At 43.8% G+C, this 23,626-nt stretch overlaps 1 protein-coding gene and 1 pseudogene across 1 annotated transcript; one reads left to right on the top strand and one right to left on the bottom strand.

Annotated features, from left to right (window-relative positions):
• Positions 1–8,283: 8,283 nt before the first annotated feature.
• LOC142985739 (uncharacterized) lies at positions 8,284–9,158 on the bottom strand (annotated as a pseudogene).
• Positions 9,159–13,850: 4,692 nt separating this feature from the next.
• Positions 13,851–15,595, top strand: LOC142985740 (uncharacterized). The gene is made up of 3 exons (XM_076133989.1): positions 13,851–13,875; positions 14,164–14,771; positions 15,557–15,595. Exons 1-3 carry the CDS (start codon positions 13,851–13,853, stop codon positions 15,593–15,595), a joined length of 672 nt encoding a protein of 223 aa, XP_075990104.1.
• Positions 15,596–23,626: the final 8,031 nt, after the last annotated feature.

The following is a 23,626-nucleotide window of genomic DNA, read 5'->3' on the forward strand; positions in this document are numbered from 1 at the left end:
TAAATATATTGTATTAAAATGAATCATCAGTGACAAATGAGGAGACATTTATTTTTACGGATTGGATTATTAAAATAACAAGTAGTCTATCGCTTTTATTTCTTTGTGTACGTGATATGAAAGTGCGAGTTCCAGTTTGCTGTCGATATATATGTATATTATCGTCAATATTTTCATGCGCCCTCAAAATATTCAGTTTTAAATGCAAAAATTATATAGATATGTGGATTTGGAAATTGTATTTTGAACATAAATAAGACTTTGAGGGTTATACAGATAATTTAATTAGGGTTATAGGTAATAAAAAATGATTTTAATTATGTTAACGTTACCAGGCTATAGATTTATATGATCTTCAAAAGATCGTAATAACCTCAAAAAATATGTTTACCAAATGCTATAATGGCGTCTCGATAAAGCAGCTCTCAGAGTTGGTTACATCTGCTCTAGCGCCTTAAGCTGTACAAAGGCTCTAGTGTTTGCTGTTGTAGACTTCAAGGTTTTGCAGTAGTGGCATAGGAGTGCTTCAATATAACTGATTTGGTCGCACACCAGCGTTTTACTCGTACTTTAAGGGGTCAGTCGTTGAATATTAAAATGGTTTGATTTTCAATTTATTGTATGATTCTTTGAAAACAGTTGACAGATTGAACCACCACTGCACCTATGTAAATATATTATGATAATAATTTTAAGCTTTAGTATAAAGGTATATTACTCGGTTATAGCGCTTAAGGTGATTTAACATAATTCTGTAATCCCCATGGCTGTAAAAATGTTTCGAATGATACCTTATACATCTATTTGCCGTACAGAAGCCATATAAATATCTGATATAACGCTCAAGGCGCAATTAAAGACCTACACAACTCTTTTATAGATGAAAAATACACTAGCCCTAAAAAAATCTGTTATAGAACCTAAGGCATTACAAAAAGCTTATTTACGCTCTTGAGCGCTATAAGCGCAACGCATAGCTCCGTTTAAACTCCTTTATCTCCTAAAGTCCCCTTATACAGTTAACGGTGTTATAGAAGATTCCATTAACTCAGTTATACTTCCCTAGGCTGTCTAGCAATGCAATTACATGCTCATATATCACTATAAGTCATTAGTTTCCTACTAAACGGCTACTGTCCCGCCTAGCTGTTAAAGGGTTTTTTAAATAGCTAGTATACAACTTATAGAGAATTGTACAGCATTTGAACGACTCTTATGCAACTATCAGGCTGTATAACGACTGTATAAGCAGCTTGTGTGCTAGTTGGGAATGCCGGCCATAACGCATCTCGCTAAACAGCCGGCTATTATGTGCACAAAAAAAACGAATTAATGAGTTTCTCACCAAGCCGTTACAGTTTGACATCAAATGACTTTATTTTGTTCCAAAACGTCAACAAAAAATAGCGTTAACATTGATTTATCATCGGTACAAGAAACAGGTTACGATTTTAAACACCCTGTTGTTGAGGGGTCTTCGGCAAAGGGAAAAAGATATTAAAAAAATATTTTAATCGGATAAAAAATAGTCTAGATCATGAATAAGGATACCCGAGCAGTGGCGAAGGCTCCATACAACTCGATTCCTACCGGCTTCCCTTTCTGGACAGACTTAATATTAGTGTTAAATTAATTGTTTACTTTTGCCTAATAATACACAATTAATTAATAATCAACAATATTTAAACCGAAATCTTTAACTAGAATCAATAATCTAATCGAAACAGTACGAAAACGCCTACCCTTCAAAAATTACGCTCCGCTAAAAACGCAACGTGAAGTAATAATAATGAAATAAACCGTAGGCACTGGTCGGGAATCGCGTACAATAAAAACTATGGCGGCGATGTCGCTTACGACCTTTTGGATCGCGCTTCGCACCGCGCTGCATAGTGGCGAGCAAGCCGGAGGAAGAGCGGGTTGCCTCGCGCTACAGCGCTCGCGCCGCGGCGGACACATGATCCTACGCATGTTTCTGTCGCGGCGCGAGCCGCGTGCAAGAGCGAGATGGCGAAATATACTTAACACGTTCGCTGCCCCCGACGCATATGTGCGTTTTACGAAACGCACATACGCGTCGGGGGCAGCGAACGTGTTAAGCTAGCATCCTGCATAAGTATGAGTCGAACATTGTTCACCAGTTTGACATTAGGTTATGTTTGTTTACTGTTTTTTTGCGCGCTCTATAACAAATTAGAATATTTGTGTTTATTACAACATTATTCCTTATTAAATGTGTTTGTGCATAACTGTAAACGTATCAGTGTATTAAACAGTAATTGTTTTGCATGTTTCTATTCGAGTAAATTTTCATTTTGTCAGATTTATAGGTTAAACTCATTTCTATTAAAGTGTTCTGCGTTTATCCATAATGTGTTTGATATTTTATTGTTGATGAATACATTCTAAATTGCTTGTATAATATGTTATTAAACAACCAGTGCGAGACAATCATCAATCGTTCGATATACGTTATCTTAAATATGTGCTGTTGTGTTACCTACGTGTTACTACACTGAAGACAGAGTAGGTAACTTAATGCAAAACAAGCATGATTAGGTAGCATGGTAAGTACCTATGTATTATTAGACTGTAGAGAGAGAAATAAGAGACTGTAGTCGAATGTAGATAATACTCTCATATTGTTATTAGGTAGGTATGCAGAATTTTACGACGATATTCTTACGATGTACATAATATGTAGGTACTATACCTAGACAATGACTAATAGCTCCGGCTTACCTTTTGTAAAAACTGACCCTTCGCCACTGTACCCGAGAACACGATAAAGTAGTTTTCACTCACACATTAACAGTTTTTCATAGGTAGGCTCAAAACATAAGTAGTGGCCCACGTATAAGATCTTGGGTAAGCAAACTTGGGTAACTTCAACATCAATTTACTTTAATGTTAAAACCAAAAAATATAATATTATTATAAGTGCCTTCGGTTAAAGACTAAATAGCATGTGATTCTTATGAAAAAAATCGTAGATAAGTAAGAAATAATTAGGAGCGGTCCCCTAACACGACGCATTTTTTTTTACTTATTAATACATTTTTAGGTACATTAAGAGAAAGTTTCTTTAATATTTTTTACTGTTTAAAGGTTCTTGCGTCGGTGTTTTTAAATTTTTTATAAGATATTATATTTATGGTACAACAATAAAAATACACGCAACAAACCAAACAACTCTTTGCACACAGTTTTGAAGCAATTAATTAATAAATAACATGTTCTAGCAATCCGCTTAGTGTTAAACATAGTTGTAAGGAAACATAAAGAATAGGTACATTATATGGTTGGGGAAAAAGTTTTTTCGCATTATAGCATGTATGAACTTGTAATAAAATCTCTTTGGCTATAGTATTTGTATCTGGCTCGTTTTGGTATCATTGAAAGTTAAAATTTTAAAGAACATAATTCCAAATTCAAATTAGAAAAATATGTGATTTTAATTTGTTTTTCGTACTGTCAAGATGAGCGAGTCTAATGAAGAAATTCGATACATTTTAAAAATTTACTACAAAAAAGGTAAAAATGAAACGTAAGCCGCGAAAAAAAATTGTGATGTCTATGGACCTAGTGCAGTGTCTGTGAGAATGTATAATAGAATAAGGGAATTAACGCGAACACGCATTGTACCTTAAAATGCCTAACGTTTCGGCGCAGGTTGCACTCGCCGTGGTCGCAGGCTGACTGGAGCAGCGATGAGAGGACTTCGTGTATATTTATTTATTTTTATTTATTTATTAACTTCATATACAAAAGTTGTATAATGGCGGACTTAATGCCAATGGCATTCTCTACCAGTCAACCTCCGGGTGATGCAGAGATAAGAAGAAGTAGGTGTATAATAGAAGTGAAGGAGTGAGTTGAGCAAAATAAACAAATAGTTAAGAAAGATTAAAATGGAAAGAAGTATACAAAAATACATAAATATTGATAAATACACATAGCTACATACATACAAAATATAATACTAGGTACATAAAGAAAAGTGTTGTAAGAGCCCGTAAGTTACGGCGCTCACGGATTGGCAGCCACCTGAGTTGGGAGCGATAGGAAGAGACATGATCATACTTTCGAAGGTTAAAGATAAATCGAATGCAATTATTAAGAAGCCGGTCAAGTTTATTGAGGAGATCTGCATTCAGGTCAAAGTAACACACATCACCATAGTCGATTAAAGGGATAATCAAGGTTTGTACAAGCATTGTTTTTGTCCTGGATGGCAGAAAGTTCTTAAGGCGATATAGGGCTCGCAAAGTACAGGTAACCCTACGACAAACATTTGCCACTTGGTCTCTCCAGCTAAGAGTGGAATCGATGTAAAGGACAAGGATTTTAACATGGGAGGATGCATGTATTGTGTGCCATTAAACAAGATTGGAGGCATTTGCACATCCTTTAACCGGCTAATACTCCTAGGACTGCCTACCACAATGTCTTGGCACTTGGCAGGATTAACAACCAGGCCAAACCTCTCTGACCAGTTCCTGATGTGATCGAGGTCAGTATTAACCGAGTCAATCGTCGTGGATATTGAGTACACGGTTCCTTGCGAGTAAAACTGCAAGTCGTCGGCATACAGATGATACGAACACTGAAGGTTGTAAGTTACATGGTTAATAAAAAAAGAAATTAAAGAGGGGAGAGGATGCCGCCTTGAGGAACGCCAGAGTCGAGTTCACACCAGATCGATGATGATTCACCGACACGAACCGACTGCCGGCGACCTTGAAGATAATTTGAAAACCAATCTAGAACTCCGGAAGACATGTTAAGATGGGAAAGGATGGAGAGGAGAATATCGTGACTTACGGTATTGAAGGCGTTCGAGAAATCTACCAAAGCCACCACTGTGACCTTAGTGTCCTCCATGCCCGCCCTTATATTGCCAGTCACTTTGAGGAGTGCAGTTGTAGTGCTGTGACCTGGTCTGAATCCCGATTGCATCGGATTGAGCAGATTATTTGTGAGTACAAATTGTAATAATTGCTTGTGTACACAGGCCTCCAGCACTTTCGATAGGAATGGGAGAATAGAAATGGGCTGAAAGTTAATAGGAAGTGTAGGGTTAGAGTTTTTGGGTAGAGGGATAACATGAGCTTTGCGCCACTGGGATGGGAAGGAGTAAGATTCAAGTGAAAAATTTATAATGTGGGAAATGGCGGGGAGAAGAAAATCCAATACGGCGACGATCATGCGTCGACTGACGTTATCAGCGCCTACCGCATTGGATTTGTAAACACTAGGGTTATATCGGGTGAGAGCAATCAAACACTGGTTACGGTATACACGTCTATTCGTTTGGCCACACAGTAAAGCTCTAAAACTAAAAGTTATTATTAGATACAATTGTACTGTGACACACTTAGCATACGCTGTAATGATACACAATTAGCATACGTGCCGTTACACCATCTCCCCCCTTTAATGAAAAATAAAAAACTTTATATAATATTAAAAATGTTAGGTAAAAAAAACTAAACTATGCTGTCGCACTTGGTTCGCCTTGGGCCTGGTTGCGCCTGAAACTCTTCCTGACTGCATCATACGCCCCTGTCTGCAGCGACTGTATCTTCTTGGTAAACCACTTGTCGCACCCAGTCAGGCAACGCCGGAGAACCAAATATATTACCATCGCACCAATTACAATCAGTATGACGCTCCAACCGACCACATTTATACTCGGTGTGCTGCTAACGTCGCCACTTGACTTTACATTAGCCACCACAACCTCGTCCTTGACCACTGAGTTGCCCATTTCGATCAACTTTACAGAATACTCAACTATAAATTGAAGCGCACGGGTTTTTTGCTGACCCGGCCGCTGCGCGACGTATATACGGGAGCGGGTACAATAACGGGTGAAGCGCGATTTCCGCTTCTCGCTATGCTTGGCTCCGAACTTACAACTAATTCCTTATCGACTAATATCTTACTATTATTATCGTTGTCATTACAAACTAAATCCTCAGAATAATACGCAGGTTTGAGCCTATCAATTGATATATAGGATGTGCGACCTGGTAATTCTACTAAAAATGACTTTTCTTTCCTCATTAAAACTTTGAAAGGACCATCATATGGGGGTTGTAAAGGTTTCCTGACACTATCTTTGCGAACGAATACATGTGTGCACTTATTTAAATCCGCGTGTACGAACAGTGTGCGCGCGTCCTTATGAGCTATCGGTTTAGGTTTCAGTTCGTTTATAATAGCGCGTAACCTTTGAACATATTGACCATGATCTACAATTTTATAACTGGAATCGCCATAGAAATCTCCAGGTAAACGTAATGTAGTGCCGTATGTTAATTCTGCGGCACTGACGCCTGTGTCGGCTCGCGCCGCTGCACGTAGCCCCAACAATACTGTGGGAAGTTCCTCTACCCAAGAACTGGAATCGAACCTTGCTCTTAGGGCGGCTTTAAGACTGCGATGCCACCTTTCCACCATGCCGTTCGATTGAGGATGATACGCTGTTGTACGCTTTTTGTTTATACCTAAGTACTTCATAAGCTCGTTAAAAATAGAACTTTCGAATTGTCTGCCCTGATCGCTCGTCAGCCTATCGGGGCAGCCAAAACGTGCTATCCAACCGTCAACTATTACTTTAACAACCGTATCCGCTGTTATATCCTTGGTCGGGACAGCCTCGGGCCATCCGGTCTGGCGATCAATTATTGTTACTAAATACTTATAATCCTGTATCGAAGTGGGTAACGGTCCTACGATATCGACACCTATATGAGAAAATCGCTCTGCTAATGGAAATGTACCTAATTCCGATTGCGATGGCGACATTTTCTTCGAAAAATATCCAAGAGGAACCCATTTGTTATCTATACACTGTTGTAATACGGCTCCCACACAGGTGTTCGATGCGTCACTCATGAGCGCTAGCGGAGTATCGTGTTTCGGATACGATAACGTCGCTTGGCTTTGCAAGCTACTTTTGCACCGTGAAAAAGCTTCATTAGATTTTTCCGTCCATTCTATTTTTGTTTTATCTTTTCTTTTAGAATGCTGTAAATATTGATTTAAATGATCTTGGTATTCAACGGCATGCGGTAAGTGTAATCTATAAAAATTGACCATGCCCAAAAAACGCCTTAATTGGTCTAAAGTTTCGGGCTTGGGGAAATTCGCGATCGCGTCAACTTTTTCTTGGAGTGGTCGAATACCCTGTGTGGAAACTTCAAATCCTAAAAATTCGATTTTAGATTCGCCAAAAATGCATTTATCTAAATTAATAGTAATGCCGAACTTATTTAAACGGCTAAATACCTCTCGTAAGCATTTCTCATGATCCTTTTGTTCACTAAAAATTAGAATATCGTCTACGTAGCAGTAAATAAAGTCCAAACCAGCAAGAACTGTGTGATTCATGAACCGCTGAAAAGTTTGCGCGGCGTTTCTCAAACCGAACGTCATGCGCGGGAACTCAAACAAACCGAAAGGTGTCGTTATGGCGGTTTTTTCCACATCGCTAGGATTCACAGCTATAAAATGATATGCTCTACAGACGTCAATACGCGAAAATATAGTTTTGCCCGCCAACAAATAAGTAAAATCATATAGCCTTGGTATAGGGTAACGGTCTGCCTTAGTTATCGCATTAAGTGCCCTATAATCACCGCACGGCCGTAACTGACCGTTCTTTTTAACTACTATATGCAGAGGACTTGCCCACGCACTTTTCGACGGTCTACAAATCCCCAGTTCTTGCATGATTTTAAATTCTTCCCTTACCTTTATGTAGCGATGCGGCGGCAGCGGTCTGGCTCGAGCATGCACCGGTGGGCCGCTGGTCTCTATATAGTGGTACACATCATGTTTAGGCGGTTCTTTATAAGAAATAGGCTTAGTTATATCTGGGAACTCAGCTAGTATGTTGTGGTAAGGACTACTAATATCAATTGTTTTTATTGACGTTTCGTTGCAACTTACAATTGACGCTATAACCTTAAAATTTGTAATTTCATCAATAATCCTATGCGCACTTAAATCTACAAGTAACCTAAAATGTGTCAAAAAATCTGCGCCTAATATAGGTTGGCGCACGTCGGCTACTACAAAAGTCCAACGTAATGCTCGACGTAACCCTAAGTCTAATGTTAAAGTTTTAGTACCGTAAGTGTTAATCTTCGTTCCATTTGCTGCATACAACGTGTAGCCTTGACATTCACTGTTACCAATGTTTTTACACTGTCTCTGCACTGGGAGAACGGAAACGTTGGCACCAGTATCCACCAGGAAGCATAGTCCACACGTCTAGTTTCCCTGCAACGTCTTCCAGGCACACGGGTCAACGCACTTCTTTGCACGTGCACGAAAACGATTGTGGTAGAAACAGAGCCAATCGGGGCTTTCGGGTGTCCTGCGGCCAACTGACGGTCCACGGCTTCTATTCTTCGATGACGAGCGTGAACGGTTGTGAGACTGCCATCGTGACTGTCTTGTGCCTAACTTCTCCAACTCTTCTATCTTCAGATTCAGCTTGGCGATCTCGGCTAGCAACATTTCGGTGTCCTTCGAAGGGTTGGGCTGTTGTGGTTGACATACCTCGCTCACATGCGCAGCTAGCGTTGTAGTCTGAAAACGTTATCGGCGATTGCAGCGAGTTTGTCCAGCTCCTTGGTGTCCACCATGGCAAGTACTGCTCGCACTGCAGACGGCAAATGGCCTTGCCACAGCATCCTCAGCGTCTCGTCGGGTATCTTGTCCTTCGCCAACTCCCTCATGCGCCGCAATAGCTGCGATGGCTTCTGCTCGCCCAAATCCATTTCACTGATCAGCTTTTGCAATTGACGATTCTTCGATTCTTCGTAAATAGCGAGAAGGCGCGTCTTCAATGCCGAAAATTTGTTCTGCGCTGGCGGATCCATCAACAGATCTGTAACTTGCTGAATGGCCTCTTTCGAAAGTTTGGAAACGACTATGTCAAACTTCGCGGTGTCAGCAAGCTTTTGAGGTGCCAGCATAGCTTCGACTCTGTAAAACCATACGCGTGGGGTGTCGATCCAAAATTCTGGTATTTTCGAAGTCAATGTGATCGCTGCTAATTTGGCAGACGATTGACCTGAGGTAGCTTCAGGCTGGTCGCTACCGGGCGCAGATATTTCTTCAGGTTTAAGTTCTGTGGTCATTTTGCTACAGGGTGGTCACTAATAATGTTCAAAAAAGTTTGTATCACGACACGAGTACGTCCGAAAAATCACGTCGGGGTCACCACTTGTAGACACTAGGGTTATATCGGGTGAGAGCAATCAAACACTGGTTACGGTATACACGTCTATTCGTTTGGCCACACAGTAAAGCTCTAAAACTAAAAGTTATTATTAGATACAATTGTACTGTGACACACTTAGCATACGCTGTAATGATACACAATTAGCATACGTGCCGTTACAGATTTAATTGACAGGATTATCTTATGAATATCTTCCGAAGTCACTTGGGAAAAGGTGAAAGGATGAAGATTGGGTCGTGGCAATTTGTTTAGCATACGAACAGTCTCGCACTTGGTTTGGTGATCCAGTGGTAAAGAGGTGGAGAAATGTTGATTAAGGTCATCCAAACCAACTGTGCACTGTGAGTTGTTGCCCTGCCGTTTGCCAATACCCAGCGTTCCAAGGAACCTCCAGATATCAGCTGGGGAAGAAGAAGAGAGATTATTGAGAATGTGCTGGCGTTTGGCATTACGTATCATCTGATTGCACCGATTCCTTGCAACCTTAAACCGGACCCAGTGTTCGTCACAACGGTCTTTCTTAAATGTAATAAATGCCCTATTCCTACGCCTCATAGCCATACGAACTCCTCTGGTCATCCAGGGAGCGGGTAGACGTTTAAGCTTCACCTTTTTCACAGGTGCATGTGTGTCGTATAAACCGATAACAGCGTCGTTAAAAAGCGCAACCATCTCATCGATCGTTGGTGCAGCTTTTAGTCGGTCCCAGTTTATTCTTGCTGCATCAAGACTTAAATTGTCAACGTCCATCCGCCCGAAACAACGCCTATACAGAACCTTAGGGGAGGATTTAGGAAGCTTTAGGAGGCGAAAATGAGGTCGTGGTGGGAGAAACCTGGAGCAGGGTATTGGCCAAAGGTTGAGACGAAGGAGGGAGTAGCGGTGAGCATTAAATCCAGCCAGGTGTCTTCGCCTTGCGTGTTGTGATGAGTGGCTTGCACAGGTAATATATATAGACCGGCGGACTTAATGATTTCGAGCAGCTTGCGGGAACGAGGCGAACCGTGGGAAAGGAGATCAGTGTTGAAGTCGCCCATGATGATGGTGTGGGAATAATTAGACCCTAAAGATTCCAGCACCGAATCGATGCTGGAGAAGTAGTCAATGGACGGTGGGCAGTACACAACGCCAAGAAGGACTTTGGCTCCTTTGACTCGAACCTCAAGAAACAGATATTCAGCGGAAGCAGAGTAGTTGGGACAAGAAGAATTTACGATTCTGTACGGAAGGTCGCATCTAACGTAGATTGCGACACCACCCCCCCTCCTGTCAATACGATCGTTGCGAATTAGGGTGAATCCAGGAAGAGGGTAAGAAGAAGAAGAGAGGTGAGGTTTGAGCCAAGACTCCGAAATCAGGACGGCATGAACGTTGCTATTACTGAAAGCTTCTTGTAGTTCACTGTGGTGGCTAAGAATACTCTGAGCGTTTATGTGACAGACGTTGAACAGATGTTTGTCAAGCGACAAATCAAACGTCTGCCGAACAAAATCACCCAGAGTTCCTGTTGCCGAGCAGAAGCTGTCTTCGGGGAAGAGCAAGAGCTACCAGCAGATACAAATGAATTATCATCATCACTTTGCATGGGAGAAGCGTAAAATATATATATTTTATATATATATATATATATATATATATATATATATATATATTGTTAGAATAAAGTTGATTTTGTAAGGAGGGATGGCTGACGTCACCAGCGATCGGTATAAAAGGAGCGACCGTTGACAGTTTGAATCAGGAACCGGACAGTTCGGGCCGCGACGCGAGACGGAGCTCTCTGCGTAGATCGAGCTCCGCCTCCGTCTACATCGTAGAGCGCTACGCACGCGCTACGCGCTACAGCGCGCCGCGAAAACCGCCCGGACCTCTTTCTTTGTAACCACAAACCACACTTTGTTTTGAGGTCGCGGTTCGGCTCCGTCACCTACGCTTCCCCGCCCCCCTCCGGACCACGCGCGGCACTCCGCCGCCTCGGCCCCCGGTCTGCCACCAGCGGCAAGCCCCGGGGGTTCGGTGCGGTGGACGCCTAGCGCCGGAGGGATCGGCGAGTGATTAGCACTCGCCGACCGCCACCGAAATGCCGCGAATACCTCCGCCGGCACCTCCCTCGGCCCGGAAGCCGACGCGCCCGCAGCCTGCGCAGTCGCCCGGTGTCGAGAAGCGCGCGCCCACACGGTCCAGCGGTAACGCGCGCGCCATACTGGACCGTGTGCTGGCATCGGGTCAGGCAGTTAAAGCCAGGCCACAAAGCTCGCCGCGCAGCCCACCACGCAGCCCGACGCCGACGCCGACGCCGACGCCGCGAGCTCCGGCACCAGGAGCGGGTGAGGCGTACTTCGCCCCCTCACCGCGCTCCACCCCGACAACACCAACACCGGCAAGTGTCTCCGCGCAGGGCCACCACGCGGACACCGCCTGGCCTCCGCCGTCGCCCGCCCATGCCGTCTCTCCGCTCCCCAGGAGGGACCCGCGCATCAGGGAGGCGCCGCCGCAAGCGGCCCCCCGCTCTCCCGCACCGCCTCCCGCGTCGCCCCCAGACGACTTCACATCGCCGCCTGCACCGGAGAAGCGCGTGGCGTATTTCATTACGCCGCCCTCCGTACCATCTGCACAGGCGGCGACGCAGAATGCCGACAGGAGCTCGCCAATGGATGTGGCGGGCCCCTCTTATGCCGCCATGGCCTCTGCCGCCGCACCCACCGTCACCGCAGCGCTAAAGTCCGCAGCCGGGACGTCCAACGCCGCCGCCGCCACCGCCGCCACCGCCGCCGCCTCCTCTGAGAAGCCGACCACCCCTCGCTACCCGCCTCTGGTGGTAGAGGCGCTCCCTGATTGGCCTACCCACTTTAGGGCCCTTAAGGAACTCCTGGGCCACGCGCCCAATGGGAGACCCTTCGGGAAGGGGGTCAGATTTCTGCCAAAGTCGGCCGAGGAGTACCGCATCATACAGCGGTACCTAACGACTTTGGCAACCAAGGAGAACCTGTCATGGTTCTCCTACTCCCTCCCGGAGGAGCGAAGCCTGAAGGTGGCCATCAGGGGGCTGCCGGTGGGCACGCCGCCGGAGCTCATCGCTGAGGAGCTGACGGCGCGTGGCTTCACTCCAGAGCACGTGCGGCCAATCCAGGCCCGCCAGGGACGACCCGGCTGCTTGTACTTCGCGCAGCTGGCGCGCACAAGAGACGCAGTGCCGGGCATATATGAGGTCACGGAGCTCCTCTATATGCCCGGCGTGAAGATCGAGGCCTGGCGGGGCAAGAGGGGTCCTGCCCAGTGCCACCGCTGCCAAGGCTTTCGCCACTCCTCTCACAACTGCCACAGGCGCCTCGCCTGTGTGCGTTGTGGAGAGGAGCACGCCGCGCGAGACTGCGCGCGCCCGCGGGAGGAGCCGCCGACCTGCGCCAACTGCGGGGGTGCCCACACGGCGAATAACATCGCCTGTCCCGCCTTCAAGCGCGAGGCCCGCAACAAGAAGGCGGGCACAGTCGCGCGCACCTCCGCACCCTCCGCGAGGAAGATACCTGCCGCCGACCTGAGGGAAGACAACGCCCCTGGCTCCCTCATGGCCGCGGCGAACGCAGCCACAGCACCCTCCGGACCATCCCGCCGCCGCCGCAGAAAGCGCGGCGCAAAGAAGCCGCACGCCGCACCGCAGCAAGCGCCGAGCTCCGCACAGCCGGCACCGGCGTCGCAGCGCCCGCCCGCCCAGCAGAAACAACAGCAGCAACAACAACAGCAACAGGATCATCAACAACAACAGAAACAGATGAAGAGGAGACCTGAGCCCGAAGACAGCCACCAACCCCAGCCGCAGCGGAGGGCCGCCACGGTGCCCGGGACTGGCGCGCTGGATCCAGATATGGCCGCCGTCATCGGCATGCTCCAGCGGGTGCTGGCCGCATTGGAATTGATAGCCGCAAACACTGGACCGACGCCACCGGCACCCTCCTGAGCCGGGCTGACGGGCGCTCGCCGCGGACGCCTCCGCGGTGAGCTCGACCTCGCCCAGGACAGGAGGGACCCCTGCCACCAACACCCGGACGTGACACGGAAGCGGACGGCTTGAGGTCCGCCCGCGGGGATAAACCCGCACGGGCCTGACCTCGCCCACCGCTTCGCCCGCCGGACACGACACTCCGGCACAGCTCCAAGGGGTAAAAGCCCCGCCCCAGCGACCCGCCTGTATCTGCAGGCGGCGCTAGATACCGCTGAAACAGCCCGACGGGCTGGTAGTAGCTCCTGTTACGCACACCTGCTGTAACAAAGACAACCCAACGGTTTGAATCATTCAACGGTCAGCGCTCGCACTGTAAGGTTGTTGGTGGCTCAGGTATTTCTGCACGTGGTTTCTGTTTGAAGTTGATTGTTTCCTTATTATTTGTAAAATTGAATTATAGAAGTAACGGTTAATAATTTAAAATTGTTTATTTCCAATAAATTAGTTTTTAGGTTATTGTGAATTGTTTTTTTTTAAATATCCGCACCTCTGGTTGCTAAAATCAGAAGTGGGATTCTCCTGTGTCCACATAAAATTCATAAAGGAAACAATCAACCGATTTATTGTTTATTTTTCTTTATTTGAACAATGCCTCAGTCTTCGAGGTCTCGTAGTAGGTCGAGTGACCTTTCTTATCGCCGCAAAAATAGGAATACATCGAAACATTCCCGTCGGCGACAGAAACATCGCGAGTCTCACGAGATTATCAGGAATGACAGATCTCGTAGCCGCTTATCGCGATCCCAATCGCGACACCGCTCACGCGAATCTCGTGCAAAGTCTTGCCATGACTCGCGCGAACGTTCCCATCGCCAGGATTCGCGTAATCACCGGTCGCGTAGTCGTGATAGTTCGGTAAAACAAGCCCTCAGTACTATTATCGCGCGTCTAAATGCGATAGAGGAAAGTTCCGTGGGTGTTTCACAAACACCTCCGCGCCCTGCTGATCACGCCATACCTCAAGAAAACATTGATACCCTGGCAGTAGGAAAGACTCTAGCAGATTTTATCACCTCAGTAACTCCGAACAAATCACATAAATATTTTGTCTCGAATTTTGATCCTGCCATTAATGACATTGAAGTATGGTGTGAGGAAGTGGAGCGCGCTAAGACCACGAACGGTTGGGGCGATTCTGAGTGTCTGTCTCGCGTATCCAACTGTTTAAAAGGCGATGCAAGAACATGGCTCAATGAGTGGGTCACTAACGACCGGTCTTGGACTAATTTTAGATTAGAATTTACACCGTTGTGTCCACGTAAATTAGATTACGCCAATATTCTATTCGATGTGATGAATACTACCTCTGATAAATATGTAACTTACGCGGAATATGCTCGACGTTCGTTGTTGCGTTTGCGTATTGTTAAAGGTTTAAGTAGTGACCTCATGATTCAAATAATAGTACGGGGCATAACGGACCCTCAAGTACGCGCCGCGGCTGCGAACGCCGAACTAACCGCAGAAAACTTAGTCTCATTTTTAGCCATTTATGCCAAGCCCGCACGCGTAAAAACTGATTCACGTTTACCCTCTAGTTCTGCGAAAAAGCAAAATACACAGAAATTTCCCGCAAAGTGTTTTGTATGTGGACGGGCAGGACATAAAAGCTACGAATGTTCAAAAAAGCCTAACACCTCTGATAACCCTTCAAAGCCAGTCGAAAATAAGTCAAAGACGTCTTGTACGTTTTGCAAAAAAGCAGGGCATACAGAAAGTCAATGTTTCGCAAAACAACGATCAGAGACTCATAATAATAATAATCAGAATAGAAAAGTCAACTTATGTAAGAAAATTTCAGATGGCCCTCGCGATGACGTACTCACAGCTGTCATTCAAGGCATACCGATGGATATTCTAATCGACAGCGGTGCCATTAATATTTCACTGATATCCTCCGATGTTGTCAAATTATTCACTTGTCCTCTTAAATCCAGACGATGCGTTATTAAAGGAATCAGTGAGAATGAAATAATTTCTAACGAATACGTCACGGTGACCATAGAATTTGAAAAGATTTCCCTCGAAGTAGATTTGGTAGTCATACCTGCCTCTTGTATGAACTTCCCGGTCATCATAGGGACAGATGTACTAAATCGAGATGGCATTGTTTATTTCCGAACTAAGAGTAAGCAATATTTAACACACTCCTCCGATAATATTTTCAACGTAAGCACTACTCAGGCTGATATGCATAGCGATTTAAATACGCCCCTTCAGGGTGACGACCTCATTGCACTTAAGACCGTGATTAATGAATTTTCTGATTTTTTAATATCTGGTACTGCTACCAGTACAGTGAAAACAGGACTAATGCATATCAACCTGACTAGCGATACCCCGATAGTTTACCACCCGTACCGCTTGTCCTACCAAGAAAAGTTGAAAGTTAGAGGAATTATCGAAGATTTACTACAGAAAGGTATAGTTAGGGAGTCTGATTCAGAATATGCCAGTCCAGTACTGCTGGTTAAAAAAAAGGATGGCTCTGATAGACTATGCGTTGACTTTCGAGCCCTGAATCGAATAACTATAAAGGATAGGTATCCACTGCCCCTCATAGATGATCACATTGATCGCTTAGGGTCTTCTAAATTGTTCACGTGTTTGGACATGGCTTCTGGGTTTCACCAGATACCAATTCACGAAGCATCCATCCATAAAACTGGTTTCGTTACTCCTGAGGGTCATTATGAGTATCTGAAAATGCCATTTGGATTATGCAATTCCCCTACTGTTTATCAAAGAATAATAAATGGCACTCTTCGAAAATTTATTGAAGCGGGTAACGTCTTGGTCTACATTGACGATGTGCTTCTAATGAGCGACAATGTTAATGACGGGATAATCTTACTTCGAGAGGTCTTAAAAACACTCACAGAGGCCGGATTCTCAGTAAACCTCCGGAAATGCTCGTTCCTGACTAGCCAAGTTGAGTACCTTGGACGTGTAATATCTCACGGTCAAGTTAAACCGAGTCCACATAAGGTCTCAGCATTAATTAATACACCAGTTCCTACTAACGTAAAACAGGTTCGACAATTTCTGGGTCTGGCTGGATACTTCCGCCGCTATATCGAAGGCTACGCGTCAAAAATTATCAGCATATCGCGCCTCACGAAAAAGAACGTAAAATTTGAGTGGGGACCCGAACAGGAATCGGCCCGCCAATACTTGTTACAGAAACTAACTAGCGAGCCGATTCTTGCAATTTTCGACCCTGTTTTACCTACAGAACTTCACACAGATGCCAGTAGTATTGGATATGGAGCGGTGTTATTGCAAACTCATAATGACGGTAAAAAGCGAGTGGTTGCCTATTTTAGCAAAACAACCCAAGGGGCTGAGAGTAGGTACCACTCATATGAGTTAGAGACATTGGCGGTTGTCAGAGCATTACAAAACTTCAGACATTATTTAATTGGGATCAATTTCAAAATTATTACGGATTGTAATGCTCTGAAAGCCACTGAACGTAAAAAGGATTTACTTCCTAGGGTGGCGCGCTGGTGGATTTACCTTCAGGATTTTAATTTTTCTATTGAATATAGGAAAGGTGCATTAATGCCCCACGCTGACTACCTTAGCAGAAACCCACCAGCAGCGCAAGTGAATCATATTGACAGACCGCGTAATTGGGCCGAAATTGCTCAAAATGCTGATATAGAGACTCAGGATTTAATTCAAAAGTTAAGGGAGGGCAATTTAGATTCACGCCGGTATGTTTGTCAAAACGATTTACTTTATTACCGATATACACCTATTGGTGAGGAACCTCGTCTCCTTTGTTATATTCCGAAGGGCCATAGACTTAGCTTACTAAGGCTGTTCCACGATGAGCACGAGCATATCGGACCTGACAAAACGCTAGACTTAATATTGAAACACTTTTGGTTCCCTGGACTTAAGACGTTTGTAAACAAATATGTGTCTCATTGTCTTGCGTGTATGTCAAAGAAACGAGTACCTAGAGCCCCAATTCAACCTATAACCTCCTGGGAAAAACCAGATTTACCTTTCAACACCATACATGTAGATTCCTTGGGCCCTTTGCCAGAATCTAATGGGTTTAGTTTAGTTTGTGTTGATTCATTTTCAAAATTTTGTCTTATTTATCCAATGCGAAGGCAAGACGCCGACGAATTAAAACGTGTTTTTAACAATGTCATTTCTTTATTTGGAGTACCAAAATTATTAATATGCGATCGCGGTCGCATGTTCGAGGCTTCTAGCTTTGTAAATGTAATTTCTGACATGGGTTGTAGCATACACCATATTACGCCCGAAATGCATCATGCAAATGGGCAAGCGGAACGTTACATACGTACCGTTTTAAATATGATTCGCATAGAAGTAAGTAATAAAAATAATTGTTGGTCTGATTATTTATGGAAACTTCAATTAGTATTAAATGTTACCAAACAGAAAACCACAAAATATTCGGCTTTAAATTTGTTAATCGGTACTGACGCGACCACTCCTGTGATACGTTCCTTGGTTCGAGATGTCGCCATAGAAGATGCTCACCCTAACCGTCAAGCTTGGCGTGAATTATGCAGGAGCCGAGCGGCTGAGATGCTAAAAAAGAATCAATTGGAACAAGATTCTTATGCCAACCGGCACCGGAGTTCTCCACGAACATTCAAACTGAACGATTTGGTGTTTGTCATCAAGTATTCACAGAGCACTGGCAAGCTGGACTCGGGAATGAGAGGCCCGTATAAAGTCACTAAGATCCTGCCAAGTCACAGATATGAACTGAAGCTGTTGACTGGCGCTCGTGGAAAGACAACACAGGCGGCAGCCCAATATATGGTGCCGTGGAAAGGAGAATGGTGTCCGGATACGTGTGCATCTTTTTTTGAGTGTGAGTAATTGTTTATTTTATGTTGCAGAAATTGTAACATGACTGGACTGAGAGCTCTCGATCGATAATGACTGTGATGGATGCCTTACAAGTTGTGTGTGATTATTCATCAAATGGTGTGACTTGTGCTGCGGTACTCGTCACGGGGGTCGTACACTGCGGTGACACCCCGTAGATCAAATCGGCGCTGCGGTGTCCGATCTGATCGCTTGGACTATGCACTGCGGTGCTGTCCTATTATGGATATGTTGGACTATGCGCTGCGGTGCTATCCTATTATGGATATGTTGGACTATGCGCTGCGGTGCTGTCCTATTATGGATATGTTGGACTATGCGCTGCGGTGCTGTCCTATAATGGATATGTTAGACTATGCGCTGCGGTGCTGTCCTATTTATAGATGTTTTGGATACGTGCTGCGGTACTGTTATCCACACTGGTCAGAATGCGCTGCGGTTCATTCTCTGATAGGCACATTAATTAATGTACTCACGTACATTGCTTAATGTGTAGTTGTCTGGTATGAGCGAGCTGTGTGAACGAGTGACGCCTATGTGCGATCATGTATGCGAAGTAAATTCTTCAGTTGGTTTGTGTCAATGAAAGAGGGCCTTAAATGCGAGATGTATGAATGAATAGGCAGAACTATGATATCGAATTTAAACTAATAAAAACAATTATGGTTTTAGATGACGATGACAGTGAGCTCGCAGAAGCTGCATCTTCGGCTGGGCCTTCAGCAAACGACCCTGAAGCGGAAGACATTACTATGGAAGAGGTGTCCGAGGACGAACACAGTCAGGAGAGGCCGTGTTAGAATAAAGTTGATTTTGTAAGGAGGGATGGCTGACGTCACCAGCGATCGGTATAAAAGGAGCGACCGTTGACAGTTTGAATCATTCAACGGTCAGCGCTCGCACTGTAAGGTTGTTGGTGGCTCAGGTATTTCTGCACGTGGTTTCTGTTTGAAGTTGATTGTTTCCTTATTATTTGTAAAATTGAATTATAGAAGTAACGGTTAATAATTTAAAATTGTTTATTTCCAATAAATTAGTTTTTAGGTTATTGTGAATTGTTTTTTTTTTAATATCCGCACCTCTGGTTGCTAAAAATATATATATATACTAGAATAAAAAATAAAAAAACTACTTAATAAAAATAATATAAGAAGGAGGAAATAAAATTACTGTAGCAGTGCAAATCTCTGCACCACCTGCCAGCCAACGTACACATTATAGAGAAAAAAAAAGATACAAAGAAAGAGAAAAAAAAAAAACAAACAAGAATAAAACGTAATTTACATGGCAACACTGTCAACGTTGCGAAAGAGAATGTCCGCTCACAAGTTGACAGCTGTCATGTGTCAGTCTGTCTGTCAGTCAATCGGCCAAGTAACAAAAATATAAAGAGGGTAAACAAATACACATTATAGTCTCAAGATTGTGGTGATTTACGGTGACACAAACACAATGGCAATCAGTACATCACTCACTTGCGCGATTTCGAGCTGCCACCGGTCTTAGCCTGGGATGGAATAGCACCAGCCGCCTTTGGATGCCTAGAAATCAGGGCATTCAGCTCGTCGATTGTGGTGACTTTGTGTCGACTTCCTTCGGCCACTTTGACGACAATTGTGCCATCCTGCGTCCAGCAATCTCGCATACCAAAATGCTGCCGCGCCTTGGCAAAGGTGATTTGGCGGGGCCTAGTCAGGAACTCCTTCACGGATACTGACGTCCGACGCAGTTTTGCCTTGGCTCTCCATACTGAAGACCGGACTTCGGCATCTGCAAAACGTACCAAGACGGGAAGATGGTGTTTACCTCCGGTAGCTCCAATCCGATGGCAGACTCTGATTGACGTGGACGCGATGTTGGTCATTCCCATCTTGCCGTGTAGGATGTCAATGGCAAGAGAATGACTGTCCACTTTGGTGGTCTCCGGGATCCCCAGGAACAGCAAATCCTTCCTACGGTGTCTGGTCTCCATGGAGTCAACCAACCGCAAGCATTCGCCTCTTTGCTGCCGAAGCAAGCTGAGTACACTGAACATAAGCTCCCGGAAGGTCCGGAACTCCTCCGCCACCTTCGCTACCGTGTCCTTGGCTGCACCAGTCTGCAACTGTGCCTCCAGCTCCGCCATCCTCTTGTTAAAGTTCTCCTCAAGCTTCGTCTGTGTTAGTTGTATGTCACTAAGTTGAGACATTTTGTGATGTGACTTGCAGATTTTGTTGAGTGCAGGTGTATAACTGGCAGGTGGTGTTTAATGTTGAGATTACACTACATATATTAAGTACTAATGTTGTAAGTACTATAACTATATAATTTAATTTGAAAAATTGAAAATTAAACTAATAAATAAATTAAAATTAAATTAAAATATGTGGAGTAACTTTTTATGTGTCTACTTTTTTTGACACCTACCGCCCAAAAAAAAAAAAACGACGACGAATATCCATCCACCCTCATATACTGATTTTGCCAACCGCCATCACGCACTACACTATCCGTGTCCCTATTCTGTGAGCTAACCGATTGCGAAACATAGCGAGGTTTTGTAACAGTAATCAGTGGATTCCACGTCGCGGATAATTTGAAGCCGTCTTCCCGATTGAAATTTGAATGTTTCTTGATTTCGATCGCTTCACGAACAATCCTCGAGTAGAAATGTCGTTCAGTGGAGAGGACTTGAGGGCGATGGAACTCAATCCAGTGATTAGTTCCTGCTTCGAGAAGATGTTCCGCAATGGCTGACTTGCTGATTTGACGGTTTTTAACAGCGGCGATATGTTCCTTGACCCTTTCAGCTATCGACCGCTTAGTCTGGCCTATGTGGGAACTACTGTAGCTGCAGTTGATCTTGTAGACACCTGGTGTTTGAAACGGTAGTACATCCTTCGGTGTGCCCACCATGCTGCTGACTTTTGCCCCCGGCGTGAATTCTGTGCTGATGCTGCATTGTTTCAATACATTCCCGATCTTATCAGTCACTCCTCTGACGTAGGGCAAGTAGGCGGGCTGTCTGTTGACCTCTGGATGTTTACTCCGTTTCGTGATCCTGTTCCTTCGTCGACTTACATGGTATCCGGTCATTCGTAGTACCTCCTGAACATGTTTCAGCTCCTTCCCAACATGTTCAGGGTCACAGAGGTCATGAGCTCTGTTCTTCAGTGACGTCATAACGGACTGCAAGTGACGGGGATGGTGATGTGATGTAGCGTGCAGGTATCTATCTGTGTGTGTCGGTTTCCGGTAAACACAGTGTGATAAGGATTCATCGGGTTTCGTGGCAACCCTCACATTTAGGAATGACAACGACCTGTCCGTCTCCATTTCGTAGGTGAACCTCATGTTAGGATGAATGGAGTTTAGGTGTTCTAGATATTAATCTACTTCCTGAACATGTTAATTTAAGTTAAGAACACAGAAGTTAAGAACGTCCCCTTCTCCCTCCGACCGCGCTAGCGTTTAAACGTGTGAACCCGTACAACTCTTGAGTTATTAAAGGAGATAACCCATTTTGGGCCCAAGCGTTACAGGAATGACACATATACCAAAAAAACGGTCTATTTTTCTAGATTACATCATTTAAATATGGACAACATTAATAATGGCCAAATATAATAAAAATGCAAAATAATAGTTTCATCTTACGAACTAGCTCTGTAAACGCACTTTTAATTATTTCCATAGATAACAGCGTCGATTATAGCTGTCTTCACAAAAGCCAGTATTTTTTTTAAAGTGTTGTCATTCGGTAATAACTGTCAATGTCAGTCACTCTCTCAGTGAAGTAGTAGTAAATCGATTCATAATTAAGAAAATCGATTTCGGAATATGTTTTGTATTTTATCAAAAACCTTCTGTTTATAATGTTTTAATTATTATTTAAATATATTTATAGTACATTCAAATAGGGAAATATTTTTCTTTAATCTTAAGTGAAATTATTCATAGAATCAGTTTAATGATCGATATCGATTTTTATATCGATTGTTTTACGTTATGTTAAGACATCCCTTGAGATATTTGTTTGAGTGTCAAAAGTCAAAACCTGACATTCGCTTCTTGTTCTTGAACTTGAGTAGATGGGTTCTTTCGTGTATTTCGTATATTTCTTGAAGTTTTTGGTTGTTAACCGGACTCCCATGTTGATCGCATATTCACTGACCCTTTTTCTGTACCTGGACACCCGATTTTGCAAATCTTTGACCTCTGCGCGAACACCTGATAACCCGGATTTAGCCTACCTATTTGCCAAAATGGGTTTCTGCATTGTTTGTGGAATAGCAACGGATCGTTGCAATACAATAAGAAGTCGTCGATTGGAAATGGAAGACGAAATAATGTTGTCCATTGTAAGACAATGGATTGCACCAAAAACGGTAAGCATCTTCTTTTTTTCCACATCAAGTGAGGTCAGCTCTCTTAATTTTTCTACGCCACGATTTTCTGCCCAGGCATTCATACTATGGTTATATAAATACTAATTCTAATAAATATTGCTTCAAAGATAAACATTGTATTAAAAACAATAATATAGTAGTTATATATATTTTTCAATTCAATGAGAATTATCATTAATTAGTCCTTATTTTTCAGGCTAGTTAAAGTGATATTATTTGTCATTCATGCTACAATGCTGCCAACAGTGTAGCCAATGATGATGAGAGACCAGAAGCTGAAGAAGCACCTTTGGGACACCGTCGCGTGTGCACACTTTGTGGACGTTCTCTTTTACGCCGTATAAGATATCATCCATTGAGAATGAGAAATATAATGTATAAAATATTTTTGTTTTACTGTCTACCTATTCCATCTAAATCCATAGAGAGAATATTATATTATGTGGCACTAACAGTTACTATCCAGCCAATTATGGTTAGTTACTCATCAATACATAGTATGAAACAAAGTCGCTTTCTCTGTCTTGCTGTAATGCTTAAATCTTTAAAACTACGCAACGGATTTTGGTGCGGACCACTCCCAGCCGGACAACATGTTAGTGAAAGAAAAATCATTTACCTGTTTGACAAAAACAAAAGGGCTAAAATGTCGCAATAGGTACGTACATACTCTGCGTTGTAAAAGCTGGTAGGTACATAACCTTGAAGCATTTATGTGTTCTGCAGAGTTCTGTGGTTGTTAGAGCATACCATTCATGTAATGACTTCATTAATAACCTTAAATAAATAGATTTCAGTCGAATAATGTACTGGGAACGTAAATAATTGAGATAACCTCAAATATTTCTAATGCTTATTTTATCGATTTGGCCATTGTAAATCGACGTAAAAAGTGGCTCAGTATTATTATATTGATATCTTCTAAATTATGTAAAACATTCAGCTCTGTACTCTTTGGGCCCAAGTTTCTATGAAGAGTGGTTATCTCCTTTAAATAAATATTTCCAAAAATCATAAATTATAAGTTGAGTGAAACACCAGGAGCCCATAACAGAGTCGCAACTGTGTGCAGTGTTGCAACAGCAACGCCCT

This window comes from Anticarsia gemmatalis, chromosome W (assembly GCF_050436995.1).
Source record: "Anticarsia gemmatalis isolate Benzon Research Colony breed Stoneville strain chromosome W, ilAntGemm2 primary, whole genome shotgun sequence".
In the NCBI taxonomy this organism is placed as follows: domain Eukaryota; kingdom Metazoa; phylum Arthropoda; class Insecta; order Lepidoptera; family Erebidae; genus Anticarsia; species Anticarsia gemmatalis.

Excerpts from the sequence above, each read along its gene's own strand:
- LOC142985740 (XM_076133989.1), top strand. The coding sequence starts at position 13,851 with ATGCCTCAGTCTTCGAGGTCTCGTA. Across the intron at positions 13,876-14,163 it reads TCAGTCTTCGAGGTCTCGTA|AGGAAAGTTCCGTGGGTGTT; the intron begins GTAGGTCGAGTG and ends TAAATGCGATAG. Across the intron at positions 14,772-15,556 it reads TTTATGCCAAGCCCGCACGC|TACAGTGAAAACAGGACTAA; the intron begins GTAAAAACTGAT and ends TACTGCTACCAG.